At 44.4% G+C, this 10953-nt stretch overlaps 2 protein-coding genes across 3 annotated transcripts in view; one reads left to right on the top strand and one right to left on the bottom strand.

Moving 5' to 3' along the window:
- The first annotated feature begins 3357 nt into the window (after window positions 1-3357).
- Window positions 3358-10953, top strand: part of SFXN1 (sideroflexin 1) — a 42359-nt gene continuing 34763 nt past the window's right edge. For both annotated transcript variants that reach the window (XR_011338490.1, XM_069868913.1), the window contains exon 1: window positions 3358-3436. Coding sequence is in view for 1 of the 2 variants with exons in the window: in XM_069868913.1 (XP_069725014.1) it covers window positions 3391-3436 (46 nt within the window). In the remaining variant the exon portion in view is untranslated. The remainder of the gene's footprint in view (window positions 3437-10953) is intronic.
- Window positions 4372-9192, bottom strand: DRD1 (dopamine receptor D1). Its single transcript, XM_069869160.1, has 2 exons — window positions 8533-9192; window positions 4372-7812 (listed from the first exon to the last, which is right to left on the bottom strand). The coding sequence occupies exon 2, from the start codon at window positions 7802-7804 to the stop codon at window positions 6449-6451; it is 1356 nt and encodes a 451-aa protein (XP_069725261.1). The 5' UTR covers window positions 7805-7812; window positions 8533-9192; the 3' UTR covers window positions 4372-6448.

Below are 10953 nucleotides of genomic sequence, written 5' to 3'. Positions count from 1 at the left end.
GGAGCTACTGGAGCAGAGTTTGTTCAGCTGAGAACACAAATCAGTATCAAAGGCTAATATAACCGCAGAAGAGCAGAGAGAAAAACATTGAATGGTGGAATTTATAACTTTGAAATCACTATGGAAATAGTTACAAACGCCTTAGAAAACTAGAAGGTAGAAAAGTACACAACATCCTTAATTCTTTTTTTTTTTATTTATTTAAAACACCTTTTCCTGAGCAATTTCTAAGCATATCTTTTAACCACTTTGTTTCATCTCTCAGGCACAAATGTACTCCCAAACAGGCAGAGCACAACCAGCTCTAACTGCACTTTCTGAATGTCCAGCTTCAGCACTGCCTCTCCCAGCCTCAGCCTGTTCCCAGCACGTTGCTGGTGAAATATGCTCCTCAGCCCAAGGTCACACACGAAGGAGTGTCGGCATTAAAGACCTATCAGTCCTGACAGGTTCGTCCTTTTAATGAAGGCAACACAAGCCTGGCTTATCTTCTGTGGCCTGTTTCTGTAGCAAAGGAATATATTAACATTAATTCTCCTCTTGTCCCCTTCACATGCTCCATGGATCTACTAACCAAGAAAAATGTACGTCGTGTATGTGCACTTATGGGCATATGAAAGTAAAATTGTTAGTACCAACAGAGAATGGCATCCAAATTATTAGGAAAAGCAGTACCATCAGAAACCCCTTTATTAACAAAGAAACAAAATAAAAACAAACTGAGAAAAATGCCTGGTTGAATACGTAATTGTCTCGCTCTGAAATTAAGAGAAACTTTGCAATGGTAGTTTAGTTCAGTGAAATGTTTGACTTCTCTCAGAGCATCAGTAGAAGAATTGGAGAAGCGAATATTTCTCTTATTCTGTGTCTTCTTTCAAGATTTCTAATTGTTTCTTTCTCTTAGGAAAATGTGAAATTGAAAGGAATTTAATGGTCTGAAAATCAAGGGAATGGAGGAGGAAAGTTTTGAACAACCAAATTAGTAAAGTTATATTGAACTACTTCCTTTTATTTTTAACATTTATCTTCTCTGCCAGTGTTTTCAAACCAGAAATCCAATCAGAGTTTTAAAAATCTACCACTGCAAATTGAAAATTTATGTAAATTAAAAATTTTAAAATTCATTTTGAAAATGTCAAAACATCCCCTAATATTTTCAAACAATCCTATTTCTATATTTTTCATTATTTGAAATATCCCACGAACAGTTTTAATTCTCTTGGATGGGATCTATTGAAACAGAAAAAAAATCCAACCGAGCTACTAAAATAACAAGTATAGGAGATCCAAGGAGAACAAATGTGTAAGTTATTTGGAACAAAGCAAAGACATTATTCCTTTTGTATCAAATCACAGCTTGAAGCCAGCCCTGCTCCTCTGCTGAGCATTCCACAGCAGCACTGAGCACCCAGGCTGGACTGACATCAACTGGCACTGGGCAGTGCAGCCTTTAGCCAGCCTGGCCCCAAAGCTAAAATTCCCCATGGAGCCTGATTTATGGTGATGCAGGTACAGGAGGTGTTTTGGTCCTTGAGTCTGGCTGGAGCAGGGCTGGAGCGGAGTTCTTCTCCGTCTCCTCTGGCTGCTGGGGTTGCAGCACGCAGGTGAGACACAGGGTTTCCCTGGTGCCACCACCCCCGATACTGCTCCCGTGCAGCCAACTCTGGAGCCCTCTTGCCCCTTGCTCTTCTATGTCTCTTTTATACCAAGTCATCCACCTCACCAGGTCCACAGGGTGATGACAAATGAGGCCCAGAGTATCTCTTTAATCCTGGGTGAAACCAACCCTATTCACAGGGACAGAAACCAGCAGTGTCACTGACACCAATCAGATTTCCCCTAGAAATAGGATAAAAACAGGCAAGGCAGAAAATTGCCATTTCGTTCTGACCATGACTGTGAAGACAACCAACATGAAAATAACCATCATATTCCTGATTTGCTAGTTCAGCCTCAAAACTACATTTGTATAAATACACTCCCAGTGGTGCCGTGAAACGAGCTGTGCCTGGCTGGGATGGCAGCAGGGCCAGCAGCGAGAGGCTCTGCAGACCTCTCTGAGGAGGTTGATGCTCACAAGGCTGATGATCTCAGACTTTGAGATCTGGGGTAGGGAAAGAGCATCACCACGCAAGCCCAACAGCCACCCATGTCCAACTCAAGGAGGCAGCTGGACAGCCCAGTCCTGACTACAAGAAGAGGATCAACACCGACCTTCCCCAAAGCTCACGGCTGGAGCCCAACACTCCCTTCAGCCCATCTCTACTGCAACAGAACTGTGAGAGAACATTTTGCATTATATGTTCCAATCTTTTAAAAGTAAAGCAGCAGATACCTTTGTTCTCCTTATTCTTTAAGTTACATTTGTTGTGTGGCCACTTAAGTAGCATTGCTAGGATCATAGTCCACTATTGTTATAACAAAAAGCCAAAATATTTACCAGGACTGGTTCACAGTAACTGTGTTATAAAACTGAGCATCAGCAAAGGCATTTCCTCTTCCATCCCCTATTTTTCATATACTTTTGTAAGTTAATAAATCAGCATAAAATCCTTGCCAAGGGAAGGAAGAAATATACTCAGATTTAATCTTGTTATTATGGCTCATTCATTGCAAACAGCTCCTTCAGCAAGGCCATCAGGTGAATTATTAACCTCTTCCCTCGACAAATACCTTCAGTCACAAGGAAGCAATGCCAAAAAGAAAAAAGGTTACATGGGTTACTCACAGGCAAGTCATAAAGGCACACAGCAAGGCTCACTCTGCAGCAGAAAATACTGGGGGGTGAGGAGAAAAGTGCCTGTTGCCCACAGGGTAGACAAGGTGGCTGTGATGTCCCAGTGTTCTGGCACCTCGCTGTGCCTCAGTGGCCATGCCTCTGCCCAGCCACGTATTGCAACACACGGCAAGAAAAGTGTTCCTGGGGAAGTGTTTCACCAAAGCAGCTGTTATAGAATCATAGAATCACAGAATCACCAGGTTGGAAAAGACCCACCGGATCATCGAGTCCAACCATTCCCATCAAACACTAAACCATGTCCCTCAGCGCCTCGTCCACCCGTCCCTTATCTCACATGTGACATTGTTGTGAATGAACTTCTGCCATTCTCGTCCTCCAAACTGCTAGCACAGAGCAACAAGCACTCCTCACATGTTACTCACAGGGCTAGTACAGCAAAACCTCACTGGTTAACTCTCTGCTACCAGCTCCACCAGAGCCCAGCATGGGTCTGGCATGTCTCCAGCCCCTGGGGTGCACCCTGACATTGGTGTGCCCAGGAGTTCCAGCAGAACACTGGTTTCAGGCAGCTGGGGAGCAGGCGCAGAACAGGTAATACAGCTTCTGAGCAATTAATTCAGCACATAAATAGAGTAGCATTTGGCAGGTTCATGCTGTTTAGCCATCCCCGACACTGGTCTCCGGGCTCCACAACAGGTAAGAGAGGCAGCTCTGGGTGCAGGCTGTGGGAAGGGGACTCTTGGGTGTCCTGGAGGGGCAGGATTTCAATCTGGACTTTCTCCCAAGCAAAGGATTTTTGCAGCCAGTGAATCTAAAAGGGGTGACAGAACGGCTCTGGCAGCAGTGGGAGGAAAGGCAAAAAGGACAGATAAATTGAGAAGGATGAAAAATGAAGGGTTAAATGGGGTATCTCTGTAAATGAGGATCAAGGTGAATTCTAAAATGTAGCAAGGGAAAAGAGACAGAAGCAAAAACTAGTTTGAATAGAACGAGAGAGAAAACAATAGAATAAACTCATAAAAGTGTCTCACCTGCCCTCCATTAGCAGAGTGCCTGTCACATGAAAGGGAAGCACCCAGAAACAACAGCAGGTAGCATTTCTCCACTGACCTCCTCAGAGCCCCTCTGAAATTTGGGTCCATCTGCAAGCTGTCCTGGGACAGCTCCCGGTAACACTAGAGCAACCATTTGTTTTGGAGTACAAATCTTTAAATCGCTTTACATGACCACCCTAAGTCATATTTTGTAGTTTGCTATCATATGAGACTGCTGGGAGTTTTGAGAATAAAAGCCCTTGAAGACAGACGTATTCGAGTAAGCAACCACAGAACTGCATCTTTGCCCCGTGTACTTTCTAAGAAGTAAAACAATTCCTCAAAGGTACAGGAAAACATGAACAGAGGGACACTGCTGTACCTGAGCAGCACCCACTGTTGCCTCACTTCTGAAATGATTCATTTTGTGCTAAAAAACAGATGCTAGCAGGGGGGCTGTATCAGGCCTTCAAACATACTGCACAGAATGGGGAAAAAAGAACAGAAAAAATAATTTTAAAAAAAGGCAACAATAAAAGCATGCTATAAACAAAGCTCACTACTCTGTTACTACTCTGTTAAAGGCAAAAAATATAATTGAAATAAGAGTCACCAGTAGGTCAAGCTGGACACATTTTAACTAGTCATATTAGAGCAGGACACGGTTGTTTCAAAACTGTGTTTACTGCTTTCAAATCCTAGTTTAGAGCAAGGGCTCGGAGGTCTCTTATAGAGAGGACTTTCTCCTGCTTCTGATAAAAAATCCCATCTGCCTCAGAGGTGTGATCCCAAATAAGGACAAATGGAAAAAGAGGAGCCATCCTTCCCTTTAACACAAACAAAACAACTGCCAAAACCAGCACGTATTTAATAAATGCCATGTAGATTGTTTTATTTGACCTTCTGTTCACAAAATAATTTTATTATATGTATGAAAGCAGCATACAGGCAATAAAATTATGAAAACATTCACAATACATAAATACACAGACCTGATGCAGGAAGTATATAGTTCATAAGACTTTAAATTCTTTTTCCTCTCAGTTCTCTTTTCCTGACAACACATTTTTTTGATATATGCTAAGAAAAAGTTGCTCCAAGGGGTATTTTCTCCCATTCAGAAAACAAATAGCTTTCTTTGAATGCTGTTGAATATTAACACCCAATGTTCCTGTTGCTAATGTTCACTGATTGCTTTTGGCATTTTGAAGGGAAGGCAGCAGGGAAGGACAATGGAAAAGAAACAGTTTTTTTAATTAAACATTGGCAACATTTTTGGAGCTCACAGGACGCTTTTGAGGTGGGGGCTGCAGTTCCATCCGTATTTAGAAATGTCTTAATCCAAAATGGCAATGAGTCCATTCTGTATTGAATGGACTATTGACGTGGTAATTACTAAAATGTAATGTCCTCCTAGATTCCAAAGTAAAGCACTAGGTACCTCACTTTTTAATTCTGATCGTAATACAGTAGCAGACAGACAGCATGATCCCGGTGGTACAGAGGAAAATGAGGTTTGGCATGTTTACTACCATCATAATCAATTGTGTTGGTTCAGAAAAGATATCCAAGACTTGAAATAAGAAAAGTCTGAGAAAGCTGTTTATCTTACATAAATACAAAACATTATATACTAAGAATTGTTATCTAAGAAGCTTCTCTTCTCAAATTGGATTCATCTTAAGGTTGTAGTCATATTTAAGGTATTTACAGATCCACAAACTTGACATTCTAGCAAAGTCTTTGTAACATGAAACTTTTTAAAAATAAATAGCAGCAATTTCTTTTATTTCTATAAGGGAAGAGAATTCACAACTCAGTCAACGCTGGTCCTATCTTTTGAAAGAAATCCCACTTAGGAAAAAAAAAAGGTCCAAAAGCAAACAAACTACACACAGCATTGGTTTTGTCAATTCCTTCACTTCTTGCCGAGCTTCTCAACATTCCTTCGATCCCCTCATCGTCTATCCAGACTATCAGAGTTTGTAATAAAGTGCTGACTGGTTGACTGATCAAAATGCAGTTATAACACTCCAAAAATATCCCATTATTTAGACATCTTAAATAACAGAAATAAAGCTAGATCTGTATAACATATGAAAAATATCAATTTAAAACAATAAATAAATAAAACCAATATCAACATATTACTTCCCCAAGCTTTAAAAATAACCGTTCTCATTATAAGGCTCAGTTATTTGTCAGAAATAATTTTAAGAAGGCATCTACCTACCTTTACAATCCCTCAGTCTTTAATTAGGACCTGTTAACACCCACTATCACAAGACACAGCAATCTTTTAACTTCTAGTAAACATTAATCTTTAAATACTTAACATTTGTCTTTTGCCTCATTTTAAACTAGACATTGGTTTCTCTGTGCAGAGAAGAAGCAATATTTTGTCACTGCACTGTATCTAAATTTGTTTTTTATCCTCATTATGAACAGTACAGCTTAACATCCTTTTTAAACCAATTTTCAGCATATTTTCCTTTTTATAGTTTTAAATGTTAAATTTGCTTTGAATGCCAGGAGAAACAGTTCTGGGCTTGGTGTAAATGTATATTTCTCCCTAGAGCTTAGTTTCTTACCATAAAAATCTTTTTTTTTAAAAAAAAAAAAAAAAGATTATTACAATATACACTATCAGGTCTTGCTGGGTAAATCTTGCTGTTCAGGTTTTATGCTGCCCATTTTGTGTAATGGGATTGATCTTTTCCAAAGAAACATCAGCTTCATAATCCAAGATACCTGACAGTGCTGGAGACATTTTCTCCAAGGTCTTTGATAGTTCACTCTCTTCCTCCTTTTTGAGAGGTTCTTCTTCTGGACAGATAATTGCATGTGGAATCAGATAAACCAGATTAGACTCTTTGGGGCTGGACCCTTTGGGCTCATGTTGGCTCGAAAAAACAACTGCTCCATTATTGTTAATACTAACAGTCTCTATAGCATTGCTGGCCATAGGGCAGAGCCTGTAGCATCCTAGCAGGGTGGAAAATGCCTTGCGGAAATCAGCATTGAAGGCATAAATAATGGGGTTCAGGGAAGAATTAGCCCATCCAAACCAAACAAAAACATCAAAGGTGGTGGAATTAATGCAGAAAGCTTCTGCTCCTTTGGATGGTTGGGTAGGCTCACAGAAGGGAATCATGCAGTTCAATACGAAAAACGGCAACCAGCAGCACACAAACACCCCCATGATCACTGATAAAGTCTTTAAAACCTTCGTTTCCCTCTTGAAGGACATTTTGAAGTTGCTCTCTGGTTGCTGGCAGTCCATACTGCTTCTGTTGCCGCTCGTGTTCTGGCAGTTCTTGGCATGCACTGCTGCTCTCTCCAAAGCTGAGATGCGACGTATTTGCTTCTGAGCAATCCGGTATATCCTCGTGTAAGTTACTATCATGATGGCCACAGGTATATAGAAGCTAATTAGAGAAGAGGAGATGGCGTACATCCTGTTTAGGCTAGAATCACAGTTGTCCATGCTTATACCTTGTAAGGTGGCATTAAGGTCCAAAAAGCTTGTGGTTGTAGCCTTGTGCCAGTTGAGCTGCACAGGAATGAAGGAAATCAACACAGACAAAGTCCATGCCACACTGATCATGATGAAGGCTGCCTTGGGGGTCATTTTCCTCTCATACCTAAATGGGCTGGAGATGGCCCAGTATCTGTCCACGCTAATGACACAGAGATTTAAGATGGAGGCTGTTGAGCACATAATATCAAAGGCCACCCAGATGTTGCAAAATGAACCAAAAGGCCAGAAACCAGCGATCTCAGCCACAGCTTTCCAAGGCATGACCAAAACTGCCACTAAGAGATCTGACACGGCCAAGGAGATGACAAAGAAATTGGTCACCTTGGACCTGAGGTGGCGAAACCTAATAACAGCTGCACAGACCAGTGTGTTTCCCAGCAGCGTGGAGAGGATCAGCAAGGAGAGAAAGCAGCCCGTGAGGATTCGAAAGGAAGAGTCCCTTTCCACCAGCAACCCTTCCCCGTCCATAGTGGTGTCGTTCCAAGTCATAGTTTCTCCTGGGGGAAAATCATACCATGATTTTCATGACGACAACAGCTCCTTTTCTTGCAGAGATCAGAGATGCCAGACATCCATTAATTACTCATCACCAAACAGATCAAAGGTTCTGTCTTATGGTCTCTCCACCCCGCCACGTGGACTTCACCCACTTTGAATCATCCTGAACAACATCAAAAGCTCTACAAGTATGAACTGAAAATATACAAATACAGTCCACCCTACAGATTGTTTTTTAAGCAATCCCCTCAGAAACACACTGCACCACCCCAGCATGAAGTAGCCTAATTCAGACAGCTCACCTGCAAATGTTCTGCTTCTACCCTCTGCAAATATACTCCACAGACAAGAAAGCAATCACTTTTCCATGCTTGCATATATTCCCACTTAAAAAGGCTATTGATCGAGTGCTTCCAGTGTCCACTGCACTAGCCCTTCATACGTAGTGAAATGTACTATATGAGGTGTTTTTTCTCTAGTTTCCTAAATGTCTCACTGATGAAACACTCCAACCTTCCTCCTCTATACACTCCCGTTACAAAATGCATCAGTTCTCTGTTTCTGAGCAGCGTCAAAAAGAAAATCTTCACTTTGTTTCAAACTGCTTTACATTTCCAAGAGAAAGAAATAACCACATGCTAGGCGTGTTTAAAAGGTTTTCAGTAAGATGTTGCTCAGGTTATGTAGTTTTATTTAAAACGAGAAATGCTGGCTCCTACCTTTCACCTCTGATTCTCTGTTTGCTCTGGGGTGCAGGGCCGTCTCTCTTCCTCTTTTATTTTTGGAATTGCATAGCAAATCTTATATACAAAACCAACACAGAAACACTGCATTGCATCAGGGGTGTATGTGTTTTCCCTGAAAGTGAAAACTGTCAGGGGAGAAGTAAAACCAGAAGCCGGCAGAGTTTGATCATCAGGAGTTAGTTTTCAAGAGAGCAGCAGATCTTTGCTGTTGGACTGTGCTTGGTGGACCCTGGTACCTCCATCCCACAGCCCCTGCTGATCACTCTGCGAACTTTGTTGGCTGGACCAGTCCCAGATGCATTTTGTACATCCCAGCGAAGCGGCACATCAAGGCGAATCATCCCAGGCAAAAGGCACGGTATTCCCAGCACTGGCAGGAGCAGAGTAGCTGCTCTTTCTTCTGTCGTTCACCGCAATGAGAAAGAAAGGCGAAAGGAGGAGAAGGACCTGGATGACCTCTTCTTGGCCACCACACAAGGTGCCCGCAGCGGGGGTCAAGTGGCTTCAACGCTCCGCCGCCAGGTTATAGCTCTCCATGACTATCCCGGCATAATCCCACCTCCTGCTCAGCGCGGCTGCTTTCCAGGGATCGGCTCCAGCTCTTGCCATGCTGCTTCTCCTCACGCCCTCCCGCAGCCTGTCCCGGGCCGCGCTGCTCCCGGGGGTCCCGGCGGCGAAGGCTCCGTCCTGCCCGGCGCGGGGCTCGCAGCATCCCTCTGCAGGGCAGCTCTGTCCGTCCGCCCCTTCCTAAAGGATCAAGACAAGGGAAAGACAGGCATGCAGGCACGCAGCGGGCCAAAAGCAACCCCCCTCCGCCTCCTCTAACATCTTCGCTCGGGCGCGGCTTCTTCTGGGCAGCCTCTCCCCTTTTTTTCCGCCTCCCCGGGGAAAAACATCCCGGCCGGCCAAGCAGCGGGCGGAAAAAACATAAAAGAGAGGCAAAGCCGGGCTGCTGGAGCGGCTGTCCCGGAGTTTTAGCGCAAATGGGATCGCTTTGCCCCGTCCTGAGCCCCGGGACGCCGCGGATGCCTCGGCTCTGCGGGATCAATTCATTGATGCGCGAAGTAAGTAGCGGCGCCTCTAACTCGGGGCTGGGCGATGCTCGGGAGGCGGGTTGCGCGCTCCCGCCGCTCCCCCGGCCCCGGGGCGCGCTCCGGCTCGGGGGGGGCCGTCCGGGACCCCCCTCCCGGCACAGCGGGGCAGGGTCGGGCTGCAGCCGCGGCTCCGCGCCGCCTCCCGCCGCAGCCCCCGCCGCTCCCAGCGCAGCCGCGGCCGCCGGGCTCCCTCTCCTGGGCGGCTGCGGCACAGGGCGAGCGCCGAGGGGCTCCGCGACACCCCCCGGTCCTACCCCGAACCCACCCCCAGAGCCTGGCTGCGGAGCGCAAGCGAGGAGCATCGTTCTCCCCGCGGGTATGCACGGAGGGAACGGCACGGACCCGCTAAGCCCCCCGTTCCCAGCGGCGCTCGGCTGCCCCAGGACCCGCATCCCGACTAACTTGTTCGAGGTGAGGCGAAGGGGCGGCTGAGGAGCAGCTGCGGGCCCCCCTCTGACGGCAGATGCTGGGTTTGGGGCAGCTGGTTCTGTGTCTGTGGAGAAAAACGAGGACAACGAACTGCTGAAGCTGCCCCGCTTCAAACCGTGTTTCCTTTGCAAAGATCCTCCGAAAAAAACAAGCCGTTACATCCTAACCCCCTTCTTTCTACAACGGGGATTTTTCTTTCTTGCCTTAGAATCATAGAATCATGGAATCACCAGGTTGGAAGAGACCCACCGGATCATCGAGTCCAACCATTCCCATCAAACACAGCTACAACAGGCGACAAAAGGAGATGAACACAATAGTTTGCAAGTTGCTACCTTTGTGTAGGAATCTTACTAAAAAAAAAAATAAAAGGCATCATGGGGAGATTAAAAAACTCCTAGAAGAACAAATAAGCTCACTAAGTTGTCAAGATAAATTTTGCAGGGTTCAGCATTAGTGCAGTTGCTTTTGTGCCATCTATAATTTTTTACATCACTTAAAGCAGATTCAGTGCTATATACTAACCTTGAGTAGCTAAGTCAACTTGTTTTCCTTAAACACTTGTTTTCCTTTCCACCTCTATTTTTTTTAACTGCTTCTCAGCAAGTTCTCATTCCCCCGTTCTGATTATCCTGTCCTTTAATCATCATTCATCCCCAGAGGAAGGTGAAAATAGACAAGAAAATTAATTCTGTGCTGTTTGGTAACAGAGATCACTAATGAGACACATTATGAGTTTTCTTTTTCTATTTTCAAGATCTTTTTTCTTTTTTCTACTGCTGTTCTTAAAGTGCAATACAGGTGAGGTTGACTGCGCAATATTTATTTTCTGAAAATGGATCACGCTCCTGCCTTTCAGTAGAAAGCCTGG

Source organism: Phaenicophaeus curvirostris, chromosome 15, assembly GCF_032191515.1.
Source record: "Phaenicophaeus curvirostris isolate KB17595 chromosome 15, BPBGC_Pcur_1.0, whole genome shotgun sequence".
Classification (NCBI taxonomy): Eukaryota; Metazoa; Chordata; class Aves; order Cuculiformes; family Cuculidae; genus Phaenicophaeus; species Phaenicophaeus curvirostris.
Note: the sequence above shows the minus strand (reverse complement) of the source record. Positions and strands in the feature narration are given on the sequence as shown.

Coding starts and splice junctions, on each gene's coding strand:
- DRD1 (XM_069869160.1), bottom strand. CDS start 7,804: ATGACTTGGAACGACACCACTATGGACGGGGAAGGGTTGCTGGTGGAA.